This window comes from Labrus bergylta, chromosome 5 (assembly GCF_963930695.1).
Source record: "Labrus bergylta chromosome 5, fLabBer1.1, whole genome shotgun sequence".
NCBI lineage: Eukaryota > Metazoa > Chordata > Actinopteri > Labriformes > Labridae > Labrus > Labrus bergylta.
The window spans coordinates 6,242,194-6,267,708 of record NC_089199.1 but is presented as its reverse complement, the minus strand read 5'-3'; the positions used below and the strand labels follow the sequence as shown (position 1 = coordinate 6,267,708).

Sequence of the window (25,515 nt, the reverse complement as noted above, 5' to 3'; positions counted from 1 at the left end):
TGTAGTTTAAGAGTTTCCTGCTTCTATACTGACACATCAATCATTCTTATTCAGGCATTTCAGTGGGATTTGTCATGTAGGAATACATTTTTTGTCAAATCCTCATAAATATAAACAGAATATAAAAAACAGAGCAATGACAGGGCAGTTTGTTCAAACACTGCAATCATTTTATTTTGGATATGTGTGTGTCTGTTTTAGGTTGATTTGTGTCTTTCAAGGGATGTTTTGCAGGTTAAGCAGAGCTGTCAGATTCTGTTTAAGATGCAAAAATTGCACCCAAGTATTAAGTATTTAACTAAGTATTAACTTCAGCTAAATATGTAGAGAGGCTGTCGGACTCTGTATCGGGCTTGGGATCCTGAGGATAAAGGGAGCGAGTATTTGAAATTGCTGCACGACAGAAGTCGTAAAGAAGTTCCCATAAGTGTGAAATATTCGTCACGTACTCTTGATTAAGCTTCTGGTTTATCTAGAATAAATGCTTCTCGACTGAACCTTAGCGTGTTGATATGTGTTGTCATAAGAAAACTTCAAATTGGTAAGTTACCCATAACGACTAAACAGGTCTATCATTTAAAGTGATCTACAACACTCTCGGCAAAGTGTTAAATACATGGAGAGGCAGAGAACTTAATTTCACTGCATCATTAGCATCAGGTATGCATTAGGAGACTGTAATAGGGACATAAATCTTGCTGGAGCAGGTCATTTAAACTTTGCTGTAGTTGGAAATAATGGTCAGAAAACTCAGCACACTCACAGCAAATTAAGTGAAACCAGCAAAAAAAATCCTGAGGTGAAAGTAATGTCTTCTAAGCTTCTTGACTTTAACGTATACCTTTTAATGGTACATGGTACAGCTTCTAAATGCTCTGCAGCTACAATGTGACAGCAAACATCAACAAAACAGATTTCTGTGGGATTTGGTTGGCACAAATTTAAATGACAACATGTTTACTTAACATTATCGAGATCAGTAATCATGTTGTATTAATGTAGTTTAACCTACTTCCATGGCGGGAATTTGATTTGTTTTTCACATTTAGTCTTACGTTGCAAAATAATTATTGTTGGACAAATATTGTTTTTTTTGTGTCACAGTGCGGAGAAAGAGTGGGGTGATGGGATACGAGGTCTGTCTCTGAGCGCTGCACGTTACGCACTCATGCGGCTGGAGGAAGGTCCCCCTCACACCAAGAACTGGAGGTATGGCACACACAGTCAAAGACTGTAATGAATGAAAAGGAATGATGAGCATTATTCTCTCTCTCTGTCCTAACTTTAGCTCTTCCCTTTATCTCTTGGGTCTTTTTCTTCATTCATCCTTTATTTAATTCTTAATGGCTCTCTCTGTCCTTTGTTGTTTCATGCTCATTTTTGTTTTGAACTCTCTCTTCAGACCCCAGCTGTTGGTGCTGGTCAGTACAGATTCAGAGCAGAATGTGGAGCAACCTCGTCTGCTCTCTCTGACCAACCAGCTGAAGGCAGGAAAAGGCCTGACAATCGTGGGAACAGCTCTGGAGGGAACCTTCCTGGAGAACTCCGACCGGAGCCAGCGTGCAGAGCAGGTGGGGAGCTTGAAATTCTACTGCAGTTTTTAATATCTTACATTTCTACTATCACTGGTTTTTATTAGTTAAGTTTTTGTAATTTATAGTGTCAGTTTCAATTTTTTGGGGAAAATTATCAATCAAGGGCGAAACACAAAAGAGCCAATAAAGTGCTGTGTATTAAAAACTCCCTAGTGGTTAGGGCCCGGGTTCGGATCCGACCTGTAGCTCCCTTCCAGCATGTCATTCCCCTCTCTGTTCACAATTCCCAACTTTGTCCACTGTCCAAAGTTGGAAATTGGACCAAGCTTTAAAAATAAAGTTTAAAATTATATTAAATTAAAGTAGGCCTACAAAAGATGAAAAATCCAAGAAAAAAACCCAGAAAGGAAGTATGTGTGTCAGTATTTGGATTTAAAATCCACCCAAATGACTTGGCATGTGTTGAAATAAATTAAAGATAAAAATTTTAATTAAAATTGTTGTAAGTTTTGTAATCAGGATTAACAGTCTCAGTTGGTGAGACTATTAAATAGACTCATTTTAATTTTCATTTCAGTTAACCAAAATGTTTATGACAATCTGGTTTTCATGACTTTGTTAGTTATCATTAAAGATATTAACCTGGGTGAGCAGTTTATAACTTAATGTTAACTTTCAATTAGGCCTACCTGTAGTAACCCAATGCTATATATATATTTTTCAATATATATGTGTGTATATATATATATATATATATATATATATATATGTATATATCACCAAACTAATGTCATATTAAATGTACTTATGTATCTTAGTATCTACACCACAAGCCTGGGCATGATGTCAAACATGGAGTGTAAATAAAGAAATTAGGGTAAATTTCCAAATCGGCAAGTCGAGTCAAAAATGTAAAACATTTTGACACCAGAATAAAACCGCAGCTGTGTGGATGTTTGGAAATGTTTGATATTTTGCTACAGTTTGGTACTCTAGGATGTTACATTTGTGAGCTTCACAGGAAAAACAAACTGTCATCCTCAGGCTAGCACTAAGCTAGCTGTTGGTGCGTCTCTGCTCGTTGCTAACACTTTTTTTTCTGTCTTGCCTCTCTAGGCGCTGCGTAAACTGATGGAGACGGAGAAGGTGAAGGGCTTCTCTCAAGTGACGGTGTCCTCAAACTTACGTGATGCCACTTCCCACCTCCTCCAGGCCAGTGGGCTGGGAGGCCTGAAACATAACGCTGTGCTGGTTTCCTGGCCACGCAACTGGAAGCAGGGAGACGAGAACCAGACCTGGAGGAACTTTATTGGTGGGTTGTTGGGAAAGCAAACAGTCAATCTCTTTTTTTTTTAAAGAGATTGAAATGCAAAAATGCTGACGTCTGCCTTAGGAGGATTATGTGGTGGTGTTTTAAAGTGATGCACTTATATTTGGACTTTCAAGCTTTTTTTATGTTCAGCATATGTTCTGCTGAAGCATCTCAAAAAGACAAAATCCCAACAAGCTGCAGCCTCCGAGCCACTCATCCTGCTGTTTATCCTCTCTGTGAAAAGTGAAAGGACAGTTCATAAGCTACACAAGAAACAAACAAGTCTTAGAAATACTGTAGATGCATGAACAAAAACTCAAACCAGTTCAGACCATACATGCAGACATACAACAGCCAATTCATGTCATTTAGGAAATGAAATTCAAAGCAATGAAGACAGTTTCTAAAACTTTGTGTGTCCCTTCTGCAGAGTTGGTCAGAGAAACCACAGCTGCTCACTTGGCTATGCTCGTACCAAAGAACATCTCAGCCTTCCCGTCTAATGGCGAGCGCTTCACTGAGGGTCACATTGACGTGTGGTGGATTGTGCATGATGGAGGCATGCTGATGCTGCTGCCCTTCCTTCTCCGACAGCACAAGGTACTGTGGAAGCGGTATTACTAAACCGAAAGACAAAACAATGGAAAATGTGCAAGTATAGAACAAAGTATAGAAACATGAACAGCCAAGATTCAGGTCAAATATACACTCGATTAAAAAGTGTTGATATCAGTCCTTTTCTGTTAATCTCTAATGATATTCCTTGTAATGTTTTTCGAAGAAGATTCATTTTATTTGAGTTCATTTGTCAGTTTTAATATCAAGCAGCTTAAAATGATTCAATCCAGTAGAATGTGTGTAATGTCTCTATAGTTCTGATCAAGCAGACAGGTAGATTTACCCATGCATATTACTTTATATAAAATATTTACCTATGCTAAAAAGCTACATCAGCAAGTCCCAGACCAATGGCGCCATGTTGGTATGATAATGCTGTTGTGTTTGCTGTTAAGGTGTGGAGGAAGTGCAAGATGCGCATCTTCACCGTGGCCCAGTTGGACGACAACAGCATCCAGATGAAAAAGGACCTGACCACATTCCTCTATCACCTCCGTATCGACGCCATGGTGGAAGTTGTAGAAATGGTGAATAATCTAAAGAACATACCGTCTTCTAAATATCTGTATAGATTTATAATAACATAAAGCGCTCAGCTGGTTAAAGTATTAGAGGACATATCACTGGTTGTTCTACACAAAAGGCGTTTCTCATGAATGATTACCCTGCCCTCAAGTTTAAGACACGGTTCAAAGATTACCTCTGACTTCACCTAGTTTATGGCTAAAATGTGGAAACATTCAGAGCATTATGGGACATCTACACTGATTTTTAGAGAGGAAAGGTTTACCAGTTACCATTATAATGAAGCTTTGATCTGAAATGAAAACACACCTTTCTTGGTGCACCAGTATCTGTGGTCAAATGTGGTCTGGAGGATTTTTAACATATTACTTAAATAAAGAATAATTTACATTTTTGCACAGTGTAAACCATCCTAATGCCGACCAACTTCTGCTAGACTTGGATGAAAAAACTTAATGTGCTACAGACAGCGTTGATTCTGTGTCAAGGAATCAAAGCAAGCTCTCAACATACTACACAATGACTTTGTTTCCAAATCAACAACAACCCCTGTTTTCTGCATCAAATGCTTAATATCAGCCATATCTGTCAATACCAATATATATGTGTAGCCAATTTCAGCCTGATCATTTCAGTTGGTTCAAGTTATTACATGGGTTAAGACATATTGGAGCACATCTAATACAGCTCCTGGTCAACAGAGGAGTCATCAGGAAGAGAAAACAATACATAGCAGAAGAAAATTAAAGAGTCCATTTCTCTCCTCCTAGCATGACAGCGACATCTCGGCCTACACTTATGAGAAGACTCTGGTGATGGAACAACGGTCGCAGATGCTTAAACAGATCAACCTGACCAAGACCGAGCGTGAGAGAGAGGTAAGAAAAGTTGATGTGAAACTTTGGCTGTTGAGAAATGCAATCAAAGATGCACACGTAAACCTGACAGGACTTGACAGGCTGACTTGGCGTGGCTCGGCGTGATTTGACTTGACTTAAGTTAACATGACAGATGAGCCCTTCCGGACAAAAGCATATCTATGCTTAAATCGGAGCAGTGGGACACCATATTTACCCTCTCTGTCAGTGATGACTACAGCCCGAGCAACAAGCACACTCCCTCAATCCCTTTGTGCATGACGGCTTCCTGACACATGTGGAGAATAAAAGCTATTGATCTCAGTGTTTTACTATTATTACCTCCTCCTCCTTCAACTTAAAGACTACCTGGTTCTCCGGGTTGATAGAAGTACATGTAGCACAGTAAATAAAGTGTCTTGTAAAAACAAATCCCTGACCTGCCTTCTTCTATAATTACTGAGCAACACCCTGGTCTCACATCTCTCATTCTTTGCTTTGCTTCCTCCGTTTTGTCACAGATCCAGAGCATCACTGATTCATCCCGCGGGTCTATCCGCCGTAAGAATCCGGCTGCTGTGACCACCCAGCTGAGTGTGACCGAGGAGCCGCCAGCAGCCAGCACAGAGGAAAAGCCTGAGGAAGAGGTAGAGCACCACTGACCTCAATATGAGTCAAAAAGGTTAACTGTCAGCTCACTGAGTAAAGAGGGAAAATGTGCCAGGCTGAGCACAGAGATATCACCAGACACCTAAGAGAGTTTACAGCAATACTTAGAGATTTTGGGAGATGTACTCTTGTGTTTTTAATGTCTAATTGTTGGATTAGGGGTGACAGACAGCAGCTAGTGAGCTTAACATGAAGTCTACAAATAGGGGAATACATGGGGGAGCTAGCCTTGCTCTGTCTCAAGAATCCTATTGATAAACCTGTTCAATTGTATTTTTTTTCCACATAAAAAAATCTGTAAAAAAACGATTTGTGGTTCTGTGCTGGGGTATGCAAAGGAATTTAAATGCAGTTCATATTAAGGTAATGTGATGTGACAGCCAATTTCACTGGAAAGCCCCCGAAAAATTCTCCAGACTAAAGCACGTAAGGCTCTTTAATCAGACTTTTCTTTCTTCCCCCTCTCTCGAACACTGTGGCTCTCTGTGACTTTACCTGCATTCCAACATGTCCACCTCAACTGTGACTCTGTCCATGTAATGTACATGTGAAATCCACATCCGTCCTCTTTTCCTCCCGTCTCATAGTCAAAGTCGGCCTCTTCCCCTGTTTCCACCCCTGCTCAGGTCCAGCTCATCCACGACAACACCAACCCAGCCAGCCCCGCAACCCCAGCCACCCCAGTGACCCCTGGAGAGGGGGCTAAGAGCCCCGGAGAGCAGGTCCAGATGACCTGGACCGAGAAGCTTGACGGGGAGCCTGCCAAGCCACCGGGCGCAGCCACACCCGAGGGCATCAAAGACATCTTCAACATGAAGCCGTGAGTGCTTTGAAATGCTCATTGAACTTTTAACCTGAAAGGTGAATGTCTTTCTTATTTCTGAAAAAAGGTCTCTACAGTGTGTCTTCAACACAGCAGCAGAAAGGTCTGTCAGAATGCTGTTAGAGGTTTTAAGCAGAACTAAGGATCAGGTTCACTTAAAAAAACATAAATAGCCTAGTACTGATTGTGATGTATTTCTCTTCTTGCCATGCTGCAGAGAGTGGGAGAACCTGTAAGTATTGAAGTCCCTATCAACATCATTCAGTCCATTCATATGTCATTACGATCAACTCGGCCACATGGGCAGATGAGGATGTAACATTTGTGTGTGAATGAGCATCCGTCACCTCAACAATCTCAGTCACAAAATGCTTTATGACATGATTTAAATAGTGACCGTCTAATTAAGTGTGAAACTGTTTGACCTCACTTTCCCTCAACTTGTCCCCCCCCCCCCCCCCCCCATCAGGAACCAGTTCAATGTGCGTCGTATGCACACAGCACTCCGGCTGAATGAAGTCATCATCAAGAAGTCCTCGGAGGCCAAGCTAGTCCTCCTCAATATGCCCGGGCCACCCAAGAACAGGACAGGTGATGAGAACTGTATCCTTCATCCAGCCAGAAGTAGGTAAACAGAGCACACAGGAGGAAGGACGGCAAGTTTGTTTGTAAAGGACAAATCATAAATAGAGCAATTCCAAGTGTTTGACAGAGTTAATAACAGAACATTAGGAACCAGAACTAGGACATTTGGGTAAAAAACAAGCATAAATAGTGATTAAAGGAATCAAGTAAAAGAGTGAAAATGAGGCATTATAAGAGCAATTATAAAATAACTTCAAAAGAAAATGCAAAGTAATCTAAATTAAAGTTAACTATAGATGAAAAATGGACTGAACAAACAGATTGAGAAAGCCTCAGGTTCTTGGGCAGCTTGTTCCAGTTGAGGAGCATACAAGCTGCCTCATCCTGCTTGGTTCTGCTTCTAGGAACAGTGAGTAAACCTGTCCATGAGTACCTGAGGGCTCTTGATGCCTCATAAAGGAGTAGCAGGTCTGAAATGTGTGTTGGCCCTAGACCATTTAGTGCAGTGGTACTCAGCCTTGTTAGACTTAGGAGCCACACTGACCAAAAAATATTTCTGCAAGAGACACTATCAAAAACCCTCTTTCTTTCCTAAAATATGTGTGGGAAATGTGGTGACATGACTTGCAAAGATTAATTTCTGCTGACAATGTTTCCCTTTTTTAAATAATTACTCTGGATTTTTTTCTGCAAGTAGGACCTAACAGAGCCAAAACTAGTCCCAAATGAGCCACATGTTGCTCAAGAGCCTCGGGTTGAGTTATAAACTAGAAGTAAGATTTTAAAACTTTCCTTTGACCCAGAGGAAGGCAGTGTAGAGCTCTGTGGACTGGTGTTCTGCCCGTGTTGGCAGAAGCAGCATTCAGGATGAGCTGCAGCTGTCTGATAGATTATTAAATCAGACTTGTGAAAAAACTTACAACTACCTATTTGTAATCTTTACAGTGTTTGCTATTGCCCGTCTGTGGCCCAAAATATGATTTCAGCTTTAAATAGAAAAAAAAAGATCTTATATATTGATAAAAGTGTCCTTTAGCATTCTCTCAAATGAGTTCATAAAAAATGAAAACAAGGAAGGAGCTAGCCTAGCTTAGACCAAAGGTAACAAAACCTATCTATTAGCATCCGTAGCCTAAGTGAGCTAAAGTAACTGTCTCATGTCTCACATTTGTGTCTCCGTAAGTTCCTCTGAGTTTTCTTCCCCTAGTTTCTTTAACTCCTCTCTCCCAGACATGGAGTTCCTCGAGGTCCTCACTGATGGTCTCAACCGGGTACTCCTGGTCCGTGGGGGCGGCCGGGAGGTTATCACTATCTACTCCTGAAAGAGCAGCCCCTATCCCCGCTACTCCCCCCTTCGCTCCTCCCTCAGCCCTGCTCCTGTGTCACCTGTACTCCCACCCTCTCATCAGCCCTGTTTCATCATCACGTCCCTCTTACCATTTCTTTCTGTAAGATAGTCTTCTCACACCTAACCAATAGCCCAGCTCAGCTTCAGCACCTCTCCCTCAGCTACAAACCCTTCATTCTAGTCCAGTAAGCTACTATAACTGTTGTAGGCTTTAGACTTATTTGGATGCTATCTAGATTTGTTCTTAAAGAGGCTTTCTTCCCTTCAGTAGTCTGTAACCTGCTGTAGTAACTCGCTTTGAGTCAGGAGGAGGAGGAGTGGGTGGTGTTGGTGTTGGTGTTGGTGGTGGGTTGTTAGCTGAGGTGTGAGCGCACATGCATGTATGTGTCTGTCTTTGTAGAAATCTGCAGTTTTTTGGTTGTTGTCCTTTTTTTTTTTTCCTCTTTTTTCTTTTTTCAAATACAAGTGTGGCATAGCAGCGGCTTCTGCTCGAGAAGACCGAGAGCCGGCTGAAATGAGCTCAGTGTTGGATTTGTCTGTTTAGTTTTCCTCGTTGTGATTGGACACCTCCCACAGCGCTCCAGCCTGTTTGTCTTTATGTGATTTTAACTTTCAAGGCAAAAGACACTGCTACCCCCACGGTCAGGACCACCAGCTGGAAGAATATGAACTGTGACATTCACATCGATGTTCCAAGAGGACTGAAAAGTAACGTGGATCAAAAGTGCAGTATTCTCTCTCTAACCTGATCACTTCCTTAGCATGGCATCCTTATAACTGTGTGTTTTTACTCCACTTAATCTGTCTTTCTACTCATCTTCCTTTCAACTGATTTCTTAGTGGCTGTTTATCCCCGGGGCCACTGTTAGTGCCAAAAAAAAAAAAAAGATACAAGGCTAGCTTAGTCTGTAGATTGACACGTAATTAAACTGTGAATAGTGTGTTTCCTAGCAGAAGGCTGGTGTGACAGCAAAGTGGGGAGACAGTTAAACCCCCCCCCCACCCCCCACCCACCACCCACCACCCTATGGAGAGTAACATTGCCAGCACTCCCTCGACCGACGTGTGGATCACTGTAAATAATGTACAAGCTCTGACGCGTTGTTCAGTATGAGTGTAGTATTTTTTGTGACATACAAAAAAGCTTCTAGTGGAGAGGAAACGGCTCCTTCGCTCAGAGGGACAGCTCAAAAAAGGCTGTTTTTAAAAAATATATAAATTTATTTATTTATTTATTCATTGGATGGCATAGGCTCCTGTCACTATGGTAACTGTCATTGTAACCTCAACAAGCACTGCACCTGCACTGTCCGCCACTGTGCAACAAGTGACATTTTGATGAATTCATCCAGTTCATGAAATGACGAAGAAAAAAAAAATACTAAATGTTATTTTTTCATCTAGAGAACAAAATATGTATTTATGTTTATAGACAGATGTTACACATATTGATACACTAGTTTGATGTCATTGTTTGATTGTCACTCAAAGATATAGTGTTGTTTTGCCTAATTTATATACATTAAATGTGCCATATCAAAGTATTTTCCAAGGAGAAATAGTGAACAACAATTCTTTTGCTTAAATTAGAATGAACAAAGAGCGCTAAAGAGACAAATCTGAGGTGATTAAAGTATGGTGATGACACTGCTCCAGCCTATAGATGATTCAAGAATAGATGTTCAGACCTTTCACTTAGATTATGAACATGTGTTGGTTGTTCCTTTATAGGTTGTAGTCGACAAAAAGAGAGAGCGAGAGAGAGGACAAAGGCTTCTGTAGCTAGGAAACTCACTTTGTCCAGCAGACTGAACTCTATGCAGTAGACTCTCCTGTGAGATTTTATATCCTCTAGATTGGTTAAGATTTGAGCCACTCGCGTCCCTGACTGAATGACTTGTGAGCTAATCTTATTTAGGTAAAAAAAAAAAAAAAAAAAAAGCATCTTGGAAGGAATGTGCAATTATTGGAAATCCGGATTCATGTGATCATGTTATTTATTTTTTTACACATATTTTGTATATGTAGATTTCGTAAGTCTAAAAAAAACAAAAACAAGAATCATCTCACTCTGACCAAGGACAGCTGTCATTTTACTTTGATTTCTTTTCTTGAAGAAACTGTTTTTGGTCATTTGCACTTGTAGTAGAAATATGAATATAAATAAATACGTATATATATACAGTATATACTATATAGGGAAGCAAAACAAACTAGTTTCTAGAACTATTTAAAAAGCGTATTCAATGTTTTTAGTGTTGCTTGAATGTCTGACCATATGTTGTGAATGCTGCTAGTATCTATAGATTTATTTGTACTGTAAATAGAGATGACTAAAGCAACATTAAAGATCAAGTGGAAAAGGGTAAAGACATACATATCAGAGGTGGTGGTTGTCAAACAAAGACAAGGCTGTACCTGGAAACATTTGGCCTGTGATCTCTGACAGGGTTAGCTTTCTGTTTCATTCGAAAACTATGGAACATCTTGATGCAATATTACACCTGAGGGCCAATCCTTCACCCTTTTATTGTTTTAAAAAAACTCTCTTAATGATTATCTCTAAGTTCAACAAGACAATTTTAAGATACTAATTTATGTAGTTTACTTAAAGAAACACCTAAATCTGTTTGAATAGAATAGTTTATTATCTGCTAAAAGTTGCTCTTTACACATTTTTCAAACATCTACCTATAACACTGAAGAAGCAGCCACTCCAAGTTTGCAAAGATTTTCAGTGCCAAGTGAAGATTTCCTTTAATGTCCTTGTCACACTGAACTCTGACAGAGGGGTTGTTTAGAGCTCACATCAGTTTTTTGAAGAACACTGCTGATTTGGGATTGTCTCCACAAACATTGCCTGCATCAACTGAGCCTTTTAAAAATGTATTCTAAAAAAAGAGAAGATATCTGATGTTTATTGGAGACGTTTATTGGAAATGAATTTATTTATTGAATTATACATGTTTTATAATTGCTGTTTGCATGGTACTATGTGGCAATATTTGTTTTAGTGGTTTCTATAGTGATGACTTACATGTTACTGAGAAAGGTGCAGAGCGGAATGAAAGGTTGTCCAATTTTCACACAAAGTCAGAGCTTATGAGAACCCTGAAGTGTTTGCTGCTCGGTTGGCGAGGTGGCTACACCTTGAAAACAAGTCTTTTGCAAAAAAATAAGAAAAAGTATGAGTTCACTATATTGTTACTTGTTATACTTCATTCTTGCTCAAGCAGTCTTATGTAACATAATAGGAGACTTTGAGTTTGCGAATGACTGGGCCTTAGAAATGGTCATTTCACCTTTGTAAATATATCTCACTAAAGTCAGAGACACTGTAACCTACCTGTGTTGTCTTTTGTTGTACACTGTTCTATCACTGTGGGCAAAGTCTTTTTTTTGTATGATCATGTGCAATATTGTTCTCACATTGGTCTTTTTGCTTTTTCATTTGTCACTTTGTGTTCATTTTTTTTTCTTATAGACCAACAGAGGCGTCAGCAGTCGTCATCAGAATATTTGTCACCAGGTCTTATGGACAATAAAGATTTACATTGTTCATTCCAAATGTGGCTGAGACGGCAAAGCACTTTACACTGAGGGGGGGTCATCTGTGACAGGGTGAGTCTGCAGGAGCCTGTGGGCTCTGTACAGACTCATCCCGCAGTGATCTCCAGAGGCATACGAGTGTATTCCAGCCAGCTGTGGCGGTCTGACACTTCAGACGATAAAAAATATGATTAATTCCCATCAGCCTGCAGCAGTTATAAACTGCAATAACAGAAACCTACCTGCTGATTTTTTTTTTACATCAACGCATTAAAGCATGCATCACACTCTTTACTTTCTCTTGCCAAACTTCTTTAAAAGAATAATAGTAACTGTTCAATTTATAGTGCTTGTCACTCAATCTGTGAGGTGAGCCTTTCCCACATCCTTCCTCCAGCCCTCCCCCTCCTCAAAACCATCCCTCTCCTCGACCTATCTGCCCCCCAAAATCCCCCAGCCTCCCCCATCCCAGCCACTGAATCACCCCAGCTCTGTATTTTAAATGTGATTGCAGTATAATTCTGAAAAATGATCAAAGAATATAAAACTTGCGCTTCCAATTCTGGTACTGGCTCTGCTTGGATGACTTGAGATAGTCGACTTGGTCAACCAGCACATCCCCTCTCTTTACCCTATCCCCCAAAACTGATCAATGATTTAGATCAGATCCTTCGCCTGCACAACTGTAGCATGAGACAAACTTGCCGGTGATCATTACCCAGTCTCCATCCTTAAGTGGATATTAAGGGCTCTGAAACACATCTGTTACCGGGTTGAGGAGGCTCTCCTGTTCAGAGAAAATACTAAACAAATCCTAGATAAAGGCAGAGAGGGCTGTAGCTGCGATAAGACTGAACCCTTCAGTTTATTTTTACAGAAGCATCAGACCTGTCTGATGTTGGAGGTAAAAGGTAAAACAGCTGCACCTGCATTACATTCAGTCTGTCTCTCTGGGAGTCAGATGAGAAGAACTAAAGTGGCTACTCGTGCAGTTCAAGCAGAGCCTTCATCCAGTTATGTTGTGTAACTCAGTGCATGCATGCAATTACCCTGAACAAGGTGTATTGAAAATATATTGGGTGTTTGTGGTATAATAGTATTTTGTTTTATCAGCTAGGATCTTTTTTTTTTTTTTTTTTTAGTAGTATGTTTTTTTTTCTTTCCTTAGGACTGGCCAATCATTATATCCAAGATGAATATTATTAGTACGGTACAAGATTCTATTTTTTATGGTGGATTTGTTGAAAAAGGTCCTCACATTGTGTCAAATATTAACTGCAGATAAACCGAGTACCAAAGTATATTTCAGTTGACTACATAGGTGATAGTGTGCAAATGTGTGCTCCAGTGAATTAGACACAGACAATAGGCTAACAATATTACGAGAAAATAGTGAGTGCCCAAGTTTATGAAGTGTATCTGCCTGACAGCCTTTATATTTGATCACTTCTGGTCAATAGCCGTGGTTTTATTCAGTGTAAATTAGGAAATTACCATACTTCTTTGGGTATTTAGTGTAACTTTGCACAAAGACACATGAATGGGGGGAATTTAGTTTACCTTATTCCCTAGAGCTCATTGGTTAACGTTTAAATCTGGTTTGTAGCTTGTTGCCAAGCAACCAGAAAACCCATAAGGAAGTGGTCCCTACGAAAAATATTCTGGTACTTCACCGCTCAGAAAACTGCTTTTAATCGTTTTTACATTTTTCCCCTCTGTGTTTGTTGCAAATAAAATATAATTAAGTTGGAGAGGGGCAGAGAGGTGATTTTGTTACCCGTCCCTGCGTTCATTTGAGTAACCAAGCGGCTGAAGTTATCTTCAATTTCTGTATTTGATTTTGATCTTATGCGAACCTAGTTTTGAAATGTATTTTCCCCTTGATACTTTAGACCTCTAAAAATGCAGTAATTAATTTACTAACATGTACTCCCTTCCATTGAGTTTTATCGCTGTCTAGGTTTGTTTTTAATTCACTGGAGTTGTGGGAAACATTTTCTATGGATGCTTAAATATGTAATGGATGTAGATATAGATTATATATATACAGCATACACACAAAGACACACCTGTATCAAATTTCAGTGATATATATAAAAAAAACTTTTCATTCAGATCTGTTCATTGCTCTTCCTTGATACTGTACCTAGTCTTAAGGTAAAGCCGTAGTGTGTTCCTTTCAGTTCTGTGGGAGTGTGTATGTGTGTACATGTGCACTTGTAACTGCTGGGGGTGGGAGGGGGCTACATGTAAATATATCAAATACAGTTAGTGTGGAGGTGTTTATTTTGTGTCAGTGTAAGTTAAATATTCTAAAATAAAAAAACTGTATTATTCTCTATTGTGTTTCATGGTACATTAAAAAGAGGAAAAGTAGTTTTATCTTACATTTCAAATGCTTATATCTCTATGGCTTCTGGCGATACCCGTTCCATTTTATAGATTTGTCAGCACAAAATGCAATAAACCAATACCATTTTATTACAGTAATTGTGTCTGGAGTTTTTTTAATCATGTCTCATTATGACAAGGAACATGTTACAAATTATAAAAACGACAAAACTGCAAAAAACTATAAAACAAATCAGAAGTAATGGCTGGAACAGAATTTAGGAGTTTTTCAAATTCAAAATATACTGTAGTTGACACACTTCATACTCTAACTCACATATACAAAGACTGAATATCTTCTAGCTATTAGAAAAACAGACCATAATTTAGTCTGAACAAGTCATTAAATTTAACCAAATGAACACAACAACCAGAATAAAATAAAAACTTAAAAGTTTTTACAAACATCCCTACAGTCTTACTTTACACAGCATGTAAATTCACTGCACAGAGAATTGATGGGGTGTCTACTTTTATCAGAGGGAGAAGTGGACTTCACATTTTATCATAAATTTAATACAACCCTTCAGTAATGTCGGGGATACATAGACATAGAAGGGACCTGGCTCATGCTGGGTGCTGGCCTAGAGGGTGGAGGCTGCTGGGAAGCACTAGTGCCCACCAAGAGAGACGGTCCACTCTGTATGAGCGTGTCCAGGGCTTTCTGTACACTTGGGTTGTCAAAATTGATTCCTGAAGCAGTACTCGGGGGTCTTTGACTTTGTGGGAGTGGCATGCGGCCTAGTGGGTTGCCATAACCTTGCATTGCAGAAGGAGGAGGGCCAGTCATGGCTGGGCGGGGTGGTGGGTTCTGAGAAGGGACCGGACCTAGAGAGCTGTAGGCCTGCACCTGAGAAGTGGAGGATGGAACTGCTGATGCTCCGGAGCCGCTGTTGAACAGGCTCAGGATTTTAGCCTGGAGCTCCTGCTGATGACTGGGGTTCGCAGAGGTTGTTGAAGCTGCTGATAGTCCGAGATGGCTGGGCTGCTGGGGTGCGAGGGTAGAATGGGACGAAGGAGCCAGTACTGCAGTCGAGGGTGGAATGTCATGGTGAGCTGCTGCAGGAGTAGCATGGACTGAAGCTGTAAAGAGACGGGTCAATATGTGTTGCATTAAACAGGTTATACACAATATTATGCAATTAATAAATAAAACAATCTCATGACACAATGATTACATGTACAATGTTACAGATGATGGACACATTACAGTGTCTTCAAGTTGAGTTTAAGCGTTCAGCAGTCCAAGTAAGGAAACTACGGTAAGGGGGGTCTTTACGTGCAAAATTCCCAGTTTCCAAAGAGAGCTTTCCCCCCTTACTGAGCTGCATAGGCACAGAGAAATATAAAGTACCACCTACACTGGAGATGAGAAGACTGGAGTCAGTAGAAGAGGAAAACTGGGCTCATGCCACCCAGTAATTTGGTCAGACAAACCGTAGAGGTTTGAGCTGAGCTATACAAGTCCATGTGTGTTGACAGTTGCTAAGGCATTAAATGATGATCTTATCTATCAATGTAAACTAAGTGCTGTCAAATCTTCAGTAGTAAATATCTGGAAATCTAGTGGGAACAGCAATCCTTTGAATTGGTATTATCTTGTTTTTAGCTAACTAAAAGTGTGGGCACGGTCTCCAGGGTGTAATGTCTTGTTTGGAGGGATAACGATGCAAAGAGGAAATGTAAATTAACAAAGTCATTACCCTTAAAAATATCTCTATGATTGTATTTCTCAGGCTACTTTTGCATTAAAATAACTCAGTGAAATGTTTTTGCATAGATACTAAAACCTTTTACTCAATTATCAGGAAGCATTTTAGGGACCAGTTTGGAGAGAAAGAATGTCCTCACATTTTTCAAATGGGATGGGATGTGTCAGTTTTTTGTTTTAAGAGATGACTTTAAAAACATGAAATAATCCTTTATCGTGACGTATTGCCTTCTTACCTGTCAGAGGGTCTGCAGTGCTCCGTAGTAGTCGGGCTCTTTTGTCCTTCAGGTAAGCAAGGAGACTGTCTAGTTCTTCTGGGGTTACAAATCTATGAAACAAGCACGGAGCAAGGGGAGAAAAGATTAATCTAATGTAAATATTCTTAACTTTTAGATACACAGCGCTCTGCAACAGTTTGGCCAAGCTTACAGCAACAGACAACAGTTTGTAACGTTACTAACATGAAGCCACTGAGACTCTGCACAGGGACTTAGGTTTAGTATTTCTTAAAGGCTACACCATGTTTATACATTTTCCATTGATGCACGGATCACTGGTGTCCCGAACCATAGGGGTTCATCCGAACGGGTCACAAATTAAGCCGGATCCATTTCAGCACTACAAAGTATACATCAGGTGACAAAACATATCAAATAGATACCTGTTTTCAGACAGAAGTGTGATGGCAGTGAGCACAGAAATGGGGTGGCTTTCTCTGTCAGGCTCCCTGAGTAACACATCATCCGCCATCTTGGCAGCCTTTCTGGCAATTTCCTCACGTTCCTTTTCACGGTTTTCAACTTTGTATGCATCGTAGTTGTGGGCAACCAGCATCATGGCGTCCTGCATTGGCATGTTGCGATGCTCTACGGCCATGAGGACACAAATGAAAGCTTGTTAAAAACACCAAAATCGTCATATTTGAAATTCTGAATCCTTACTTTTGGCGTGATAAAAGGTGATCAGTCAACAGATGCATTTTGCCGTCTTTTATTACCTTGTGGTGTGCCGAACAAGATGTTGACAGTGCAGGACCGGTGGACCTGGTGCTGCTGGGTAATGATAATGGCAAAGGGGGTGCGTGCTCTTCCAACATCCTCCAGTGCCTGGGTTAGGGACACTTCTGTGTTGAGGAAGATCAGATCCACCACCATGCCCAAATCACGGATTTTCCGCCCGACCGTTTCAGCATACTCCCTACAGTTGTTGTTGAAGCAAAAATACACACAGGAAAACACACACACACACACAAACACAGGAGCCATATGAAATAAAAACATGCCATGTACTGGTTGAATATTTACAGATGTGTTTAAGGTTAAACATCTTTGATTAAAGTAAAACCCAGAGAGTGAACTTACTTCTGTGCTTTGTTGACGACGATCACAGAGCAGTCGACAGGACGGTCAGAGTCGTAGCGTCGCTGCAGTTCTTCATAGTACTGTCGATATAACTCATTACGTCGACGCTCTTCAGGGCGAGCACGATCATCTACGGAGGAGGAGGTGGCTGGTGAATTAAATATCAGATGGATTTAATACACTTTTAATCAGCCTGAGCTGACAGCCTCAACTCTAGAATACTACAAAGTCTGCAGTTGTGCAAAATAGTTTTCAGAACTTTCAAGGACAAAAATTTCATGTACATGTAACTTCATTTTTAATTCTCATTACAGACTTGAAATAATGCGGTGAAAACCAAAATCAAGGAAAATAACCTCTTAGATGTAATGAAAAAAAAATAAAAGAAGCAAAATTATAAAATGCATTATTTTCAAATAAACCCCATTTTCCTCTAGGATGTTGAGAACTCTTAAAGTAAATAGTGACTGTAAATAGTCAATTTAGTCTGTACACTGTAGAGTAAACATACCCTCTGGCTCACGCCGTCCATTCCAGGGATCTCTGTAGGGGTCCCTGAAGGGTTCATCCTTCCTCCGGTAATAATCTTCTGCTCCACTGCCACTGCGGAAGAATCGATCGTAGTCCTCTCTGCTGTAAAACAGCATCACAGTTTTAGACAAAAATGTCAACACTTCGTTTTGTATTCCAGACTAATTGACTAGGTGTCAAAAGTCACCTGTAAGCCGGGTCTCGGGGGTCAGCTCTGGGGTCAGCTCTAGGGTCCGCTCTGGGGTCCCCTCTGGGGTCACCCCTGGGGTCACCCCTGGGATCACTCCTTAAGTCACTCCTGGGATCACTCCTTGGGTCACTCCTGGGATCACTCCTGGGGTCACCTCTGGCATCTTTGTCTCGGCTCTCTGAGCTGCGGTATCTGTAATCATTGTCACGGGAGTGGCCAGCTGGCCTGGGCTCTCTACCTGGGTCTCTGCTGTCACGAGGCTCACGGGAATCACGTGAATCACGTCCATCACGGCCGTCACGGCTGTAAACGGGTGAACGCGAACGAGGCCGGGGCTCTTTGCTGTCCGCGTAACTGGCATATGGGGCCCTGAGAGGAGATCATTAATTAGTTAAAGGAAGGTTAGAATTTAGGCTCTGTGTCATATTACAAAGGATCAATAGGATGACGGACCTAAAGTTGGACTTGTATATTTAATTCATCTGTATTCAGTCATAAAAAACGAGTAAATAAACGTGTTTACATGCCCAAGCAAAAGTAACGATTGTGCACAGAGGTTAACACGACAAAGCGGTCCAGAAGGGGATTCCTGTAAGCGTCCTTTCCTTTACGATCTTTTGAAAATGTCCAGTGAGCCGTTTTCACGAGACGTTGGCTGTTTGTGGTTAATCGACCATTCCATTGAGCGACACGAGTGTAACAGGGAGGTGAAACCTTTTTGAACACTTTTTGGGACATTTAATTCTATTTGGTTATGAAACTATTCCAGCCTTGTTTTTCAATTAAATCCGTTCCATGTTGCTAATTAAAAAAAAAAAAAAAAACAGAAGTGTCTGTTTGCTCCAAGGTAAAACTGGAGAAATCTTGTCAAAGTTAATCTCACTTTAAACTGTCACAAGTCATAACTTGTACGTTTTTAAATGTTACCCAACAAACGGCATCTTCTGGTGGTTGCGCTTAAAGAAATGTATCAGTTCACCAGCGAAGAAGACGACTGACAGCTAGCAAACGATTAAACTCTGCAGATCTCGAGTAAAATATGTTTTGGTGAGTAAATGATTTATACTCCACGGGATTCCTGTAATTCCATTTTCATTGTGGTTTGCACAAAGCTGTGTATATTTTATGTATGTATGTATGTATGTCGCTTTAGAGAGGCTATGTCGATAATTATTGTAACAAAGCGTACAAATCTTGTTAGTTCAAGGTCATGTTTCCGATAGGACCTGCTTCATTGATTAGGAATTGGGATTGCGTGTCCTCGATCATCAGAGTTGCACATTTGTGCTTGGAGATTAAATGTCGGACAAAACTCACACCAAAGAAAAACAGCACTGGAAAGCCAAAAGAATCTTTGAGACAAAGACACTCTAAATTACATTTTTATGGCTCTTTTCTTTATTTCAGCACATCGAGAAAAGTTACTTTAAGATGAACGATCAAACGCCCGGGAAACAATCACAAACCATCTGATGGTACAGTGGCTTCCATCAACCTCACTTTAACGACGGTGTAAATCAAATCTGAAGACAAAGTTAAACGCTCTTTTTCAATAATTTTAGGTTCTTTTTTCACCAGAGGCGAAGGTAGTTCTTCACACCCATTTTGCGTTACTTTACCTTCGTGGGGGGCTCTGCTGGGATTGAGGTTTAGTGCCCCGTCGCTCCACGGCCATATTTACATCTGAAAATAAATCAATCCAAACGTTGAACATAATAGTGACATGTACGTAAAAATAAGCTTATGCGTTCACGCAGATTGAAGTGGCCGCGGAACAAATGAAACTGAGCTGGAAATGAAAGTAACTCCAGAATCCAAGGTGGTAAATCCAAACTGGAGGAGAGTCAAAATGCAGCAAATCGAGATGCCAAATCTGCCAAATAGGGTTTACGTTGAAGAAATGCTTTCCTCCGCATGAAAATTGGATAATTGGCGAAAGTTGAACGTGTTTGTTACATAATTAAAACACAAAATTTAGCCTTTAGGAATCTTTGAAGCACAAGTGCTCCATTTTACTGACATATTCATAAAGATTTATAAGAAAATTCCAAGACAGTGTTGCAAATAAAATGAGAGCTTGTATGTGCAGGCTTTGCCAGAGTTTGGGAAATCAATTGTTTTATTACTGTGTTAGCACAAGAGGTAGCATAACTACTAAAAGAAATGTGTAGAACAAATATCAGAAAGTCTTATCTTCATTTTGAAGACTTGGTCATTTAATCAAACAAAGACCTAGTGGGTTTCACTTTTACCACTGTTCTTATGGGCGATAATTTACTGATTGTATCATATGACTTCATCAATGTGATTTATTTTAGGCTAGGGCTTATCCCGAATGAACCAAATAAAAACTGTAAATATAAAACAAACACTTCCAAACAGAAACCAGTGTCCATCCTTAAAATAGTTTATTTTCTTCACATTTTTTAAATCAGCAAATCCAGATTATTTTAAGGATCAACACTCAGGCCATCATGTGCACTCATCAAAACCATAATATTTCATTAACTTGGTTTTGTTGCTCACTGTGCACCAATAAAAACCTATTCTCTTAACCAGACAATCATACCCACTGCAGTTAAGGCTTACCTATTTTATAACTTTTATATATTCGACCCTTTACGGCAGCCTTTGCAGCTTCGGCTTCCTCAACGCGTTCAAATTGTACAAATCCAAACCCACGAAACATGGATACGCCTGAAAGAGGAACATTTTGAGTAGCAGAAACGGATTCAAATTTTAATTTCACTTAAGTTAGATAGCTACCCACTCTGAGAAATGATGAGTAGGAAAATCATTCAAAATGTTTACATTGCTTGCATTTAATAAATAGGCCAGACTCAGGATGTCTCAGTTAACGCTACTTGAAATCAAAATGCACTTTCCTTTGGAAAACACTCCAATTGTGACAGACACGGCCAGCTTCAAGTTATTGTCATGAATTCAAATGGACAAATTATTTTGTGTAATTCTTTACTGACCGACTATCTTGCCGTACGGGGAGAACAGGTCTTCCAGATCCTTTTTTTCCATGTCGGAGGTCGGCAAATTCCCAACAAAAATCCTCCTCTCCAAATCTCTAGGATCACTACTGCTGCAGGAGCGTGAAAAACGCCCTGGTGATGAGCTGTGGCTTCTTCGGCGAGACATGACTGGATCCCAAAGGTTAACTTGTATATTTCTTTGTGCGTCTCAAATGCTTGAAAAAGGTTGGTATGTTTGCAAATAAGCGTCTTTAAATCGTTGTCCACGATCCTGAAAAATGTCAGTGAATTAAAAGAAAGGATGACATTTCTTGGGAGGATTCAAAGTTTTATTAAAAATGTACAATTAAGTCAGGTCAAAGGTCAGACAGTGGAGACGATGGGGAAAATTCACAGACTCTCTGGTGCGTTTGCGCGTCGCGGGGCATATTGTAATCTATCTCTGCGCTGGGACAAATTATAATGTAGGTTGTTTCACAAATGACCACTTCACAAAGTCATCTGACAAACGAGTGCTTGCTACAGTTCTCCTTCTTTTTCCAGCAGAGTATCAAATATGAAAATGACAAAATTCTCTGCAAATTTGACAAAATCCTTTGTGACAACATCTTGGGTGTGTGTTTTTGTCTGGGTCCGAGCAGCAAGTCGTTTGATGAAATTAATAGGTCCCAACATTGAACATTTCCCCGTGTTGGTTTGAACTGAATGAATTCTCAGACTGAAATCTTTTAGTGATCATGAAGAATGAAACATGCAGCAAGGCTTCAAAAAATTGGAAATTCACGTTATTGCGAAGTCAAAATTAGGTTAAAGCAGCCCTGAGTTAATTTTCTGAGGGGTACGTAGTTGAGATGGCATAAATGCAACATGTCCATCATGAGAAGTGAATCGACCAATAGGCAAGACGAATCCACGACGACAAACAGCGTTTATGAAGGTTTGAGGAAGTGATTCCACCAGAGGGGTTAAAAAAGAAAAACTAAAGAGCCATTGTAGATGTTGAAACCAATAAGTGTGTTTTACTTCAACCTACGCAAGATGAATTGACGAAAAATTCTTCCAAAACTAACATTGCAAAGTTACACTGCAGTTGTTGTCAGAAATGTGAAATGGCGCAGAGAGGTACACAGCCATCACTGTGACACGTGACAAACTGTTGTATTATTCCGCCTCCTTGAATTGACTCGTCCTGCTCACCATTACAATACCAGAGTCAGAAGTTAAAATATTCCACGATATCGGTTAAGAGGCACACCGCCAATCCTGTTTTTGACTCTCTGTGACTTTGTTTAGCATCGTTGATAAAAGTTTTAGTTATTTGATTACAAGACATAATTATGTCCTGGGGTCTGTCAGATTTCACACAAATGTTGAGCAGGAAAACATGTTCAAATCTCCTCATCTCATGAAGTAGCGAGAACAGTCTCAGCGAAAAATCGCATCGATGAAATGAAATCGCGAGTTTGGAAATGACTCAATTTAAATGTTTTCTTCTGTTCGAAGATATCAATGACTTTGTGTTAAGTAAATGGGTTTATGTTGAATAAGCAGCACAATGTAAATCGATTTCAACGAAAGGGAATCTGTAGGAGTTTTCAATCCAAATACACATTACTTAGAAAACCAGCTAAGAAGGAAAAATAATAGTTGTTACTTTACATTCACGGTTGGGGGTTTGCTACATAATGCTTTTCAGGGAGCAGCCCTTTACATACCTCAACTCGAACCGGGATGCACCTGATTTCGTATCCACATATCCAGAAACCCCTTAGTGTCTAGAAGGAAAAAAAACAGTGAAAGTAAGAGATTATGAAATAAGTAACTATTTTCTTACTTTACTCTCTGTAAATGCTACAACAGTTATGTCCAGTGCTGAGCAAAAACTCAGGAGGACTTTCCCCAATATGCATAAATCCACTTCAGCCTTATTTCTGAAAACTGTCTATTAACTGTGCAGTAGACGCTGTTTGTTTTGATTCATCAGTCACCATAATTAGACTTGCTGGAGATGATAAATGGAAGAAAAAAAAAAGGCTGGTCTTGGACAAGCAACAGGGCATGAGATTGTTTGGGTTGCTTGGCAACTGTCAAGTACAATGTTACAATTCACGAGTACATCAGAGAGTAAGTACAACAGTAATCCATTCATACACCGCCACCGAAGCAGCAGGAGCAATGCGGAGTTAAGTGTCTTGCCCTAGGACACATCGGACATGTTGCTCGGCTGGGGATCGAACCCTCGACCTACTGAGTTGCCGCCGTCCTGTAACGCCCAAGTAATCGGTTAAGTAGAGGAACAAGTTGAGTTGTTGGAGCAGAAATGAATCAGTCTTCATGATTATTATTTTAATACAATTTTTCGACTGCAGAAGTGTTTAATAATAACACCTTTTATTTTGAAACACACTTTTACATTTGACTGTAAAGTGGATATCTACGACATCTCAGATTATGAAGCTGCACAGACTGTGAATGTGTTATCTTCAACACTTGACCTGATGCCTCGTGTCAACAAACAATGCAGTGCTGAATCATCATCACCCTCCCTTTCCTATCATTAACTAACCTCTTAACTCAAATCAAATTGTGTGATCACACCTGTGTTATAATCAACACTGTCTTGATGACCACCTGCAGACACACTACCTGAGGTGCTGGATTAAAGAGTTTACACACACACACACACTGAGAAACGAGTTGAATCAAGGATCTGTTTATGTTACCTCAGTGGTGCAATAAAACACGTGTTAATGAATAACCTGCACACTTCATACTGTGTTTTTTTCTTGATAGGATTAAACATGAACTTCAGGAAACAAACTTTATGGTATTTTCTTTATTTTTTTTTGCTTAAATGTGCGCGCAGGCAAACAGCGTGACGTCACCACACGAGAGACTTGTGTTATAAACGGAGCACAGGTTTGTTTCTTTATATTAGGATGTAAACACTGACTGAAACAGCAACTTTACACAACACAGACCTCGTCCTACATGCGTACATTTTACGTGGTTTATTGCGATGCAGTCGTAAGCTGTTCGTCGTCTGTTAGCTTAGCGTTAGCATCAGCTGCCTCTGAAAGGAAAACCAAACGACGAGCTTCGCGGATACACCGACAATTCATTAAAGCTTCAACACTTTACAGCGTTTGTTGTGTTATTGAATACAACAGAGCACGTCTTTACTCACCTCAATCGCGAATATTATCCCCGGTTGCAGTCACTGAAGGCCACAAACAGGTTGTTGTTAGCTCGCTTTCTGCTCACAATGAAGACGGCTCGCTGTACGGCAGCTGGACCGTGAGCGACTCTTCTTCTTCTACGGTCGCGGCGTCTATTGCGCAGACATCTCCCCCTACTGGAGAACTGTGCCTTGGTGACGGCGGCGTCCATTATCATTTACAGTCTATATGGCAGGGGTCTCCAACCTTTTTTTCATCTGAGAGCTACTTTCTTAAAAATGAAAGTGGCCAAGGGCTACTTTGCATCAAATCGCTTGCATTTATTTACATAGCTCAGCTGAATTAATGTGTGAAATTGCAATAAACCAATGCTTATCAATAATCTTAAATTCACATCAATGTCCAAGAAAACATTAGTACTTCATGCTTGTTTTTATGGGCCAAATATATGAATAGTGGGAAGAGGTGCATTTACCGTTGTCTGATTTTTTTATTTTTTTTTTAACACAGTCAGTCAACCTATTGGCGAGCTACTGAAAACCTGCCCACGGGCTACCAGTAGCTCCTGAGCTACCTGTAGCTCCTGAGCTACCTGTTGGAGACCCCTGGTCTATGGGGTCACCACGCAGTTTGCCCGCATCTCACAATATAATCCAAGAAACATATCTAATGTCTTCAGCTATTACAACAATTAAAAGTTTAATAAGAAATGTCACATTGGAGTCCCTGCTGTCCCGGTTGAGCCTATAATGAATCTCTCTCACGCACATCTATGTCTCCACAACCACAAAGCAGTGGACACAAATTTCAAAAGTCAATTTTAAGGTATCTTCCTTGTTTATCTTTTTCCATGAAGTAGTTGAAGGAGCTGAGTCAGAATCCCATGTCAGATTTGGGCAGGTAGCCTTTTGTTTACAGTTCATCTGAGGTTTTGCAACTATGGAAGAAATGTAATGGTTACGCCGAGCTCTACTGCATCACCACCACAGGTTATTATTTTAAACTGAGACAGTGGGGGCCTATCCAACTGGAATATTCTTGCTTTACTCGTCTTAATTTCAAAATTTGGAAGTTGAAATTGTTGCACAGTAAGTGATCACCATTTTTTTTTGGTTTCCTTGCAAAACAGAAATTCCTCTGTTTCATCTATACTGTTTTCTTTTTTTCTCCTGCTTTCTTAACTTTCCTTATAACTAAATTCTCTATTTCTTTCTGCAGTCTGGACCTTCATGGCTGCAATCTCTCCACCAATTCCAAATCTTTCAGCCCCACATAAATAATGTCTCCCATCTTCTCTAACTCTTTTTTTTTTTTATCCCTGTATGCCCATCTAACACTATATCAGAT

The 25,515-nt window shown here is 40.2% G+C and overlaps 2 protein-coding genes across 9 annotated transcripts in view; one reads left to right on the top strand and one right to left on the bottom strand.

Annotated features, from left to right (window-relative positions):
• slc12a5a (solute carrier family 12 member 5a) overlaps positions 1-14,307 on the top strand; it is a 171,113-nt gene extending 156,806 nt beyond the window's left edge. For 2 of the 3 annotated variants that reach the window (XM_065954641.1, XM_020629357.2), the window contains exons 16-26: positions 1,105-1,209; positions 1,403-1,571; positions 2,652-2,847; positions 3,278-3,447; positions 3,861-3,992; positions 4,761-4,868; positions 5,369-5,494; positions 6,104-6,336; positions 6,557-6,571; positions 6,809-6,942; positions 8,155-14,307. In XM_065954641.1, the coding sequence (XP_065810713.1) occupies positions 1,105-1,209; positions 1,403-1,571; positions 2,652-2,847; positions 3,278-3,447; positions 3,861-3,992; positions 4,761-4,868; positions 5,369-5,494; positions 6,104-6,336; positions 6,557-6,571; positions 6,809-6,942; positions 8,155-8,246 (1,480 nt within the window). In that variant the 3' untranslated portion in view covers positions 8,247-14,307. The remainder of the gene's footprint in view (positions 1-1,104; positions 1,210-1,402; positions 1,572-2,651; positions 2,848-3,277; positions 3,448-3,860; positions 3,993-4,760; positions 4,869-5,368; positions 5,495-6,103; positions 6,337-6,556; positions 6,572-6,808; positions 6,943-8,154) is intronic. The other variant, XM_065954642.1, reaches the window with a different exon arrangement.
• Positions 14,308-14,311: 4 nt separating this feature from the next.
• Positions 14,312-24,314, bottom strand: ncoa5 (nuclear receptor coactivator 5). 6 transcript variants are annotated; one of them, XM_020629359.3, is made up of 12 exons: positions 24,177-24,314; positions 22,705-22,764; positions 20,987-21,260; positions 20,595-20,702; positions 19,625-19,688; positions 18,003-18,374; positions 17,796-17,917; positions 17,285-17,432; positions 16,921-17,138; positions 16,585-16,789; positions 16,160-16,251; positions 14,312-15,295 (listed from the first exon to the last, which is right to left on the bottom strand). In XM_020629359.3, the coding sequence occupies exons 3-12, from the start codon at positions 21,153-21,155 to the stop codon at positions 14,739-14,741; spliced, it is 2,055 nt and encodes a 684-aa protein (XP_020485015.1). In that variant the 5' UTR covers positions 21,156-21,260; positions 22,705-22,764; positions 24,177-24,314; the 3' UTR covers positions 14,312-14,738. The 6 variants fall into 6 exon arrangements, with proteins under 6 accessions (XP_020485015.1, XP_020485016.1, XP_020485018.1 ...); XM_020629360.3 differs by having other exon boundaries at positions 16,921-17,123; XM_020629362.3 differs by having other exon boundaries at positions 17,285-17,414.
• Between the last annotated feature and the right edge of the window lie 1,201 nt (positions 24,315-25,515).

Coding starts and splice junctions, on each gene's coding strand:
- ncoa5 (XM_020629359.3), bottom strand. CDS start 21,155: ATGTCTCGCCGAAGAAGCCACAGCTCATCACCAGGGCGTTTTTCACGC. Junction 19,689..20,594: donor ATATAAAAGTTATAAAATAG/GTAAGCCTTAAC, acceptor ATTTATTTTCAG/ATGTAAATATGGCCGTGGAG. Junction 18,375..19,624: donor CAGCAGAGCCCCCCACGAAG/GTAAAGTAACGC, acceptor ATCTCCTCTCAG/GGCCCCATATGCCAGTTACG.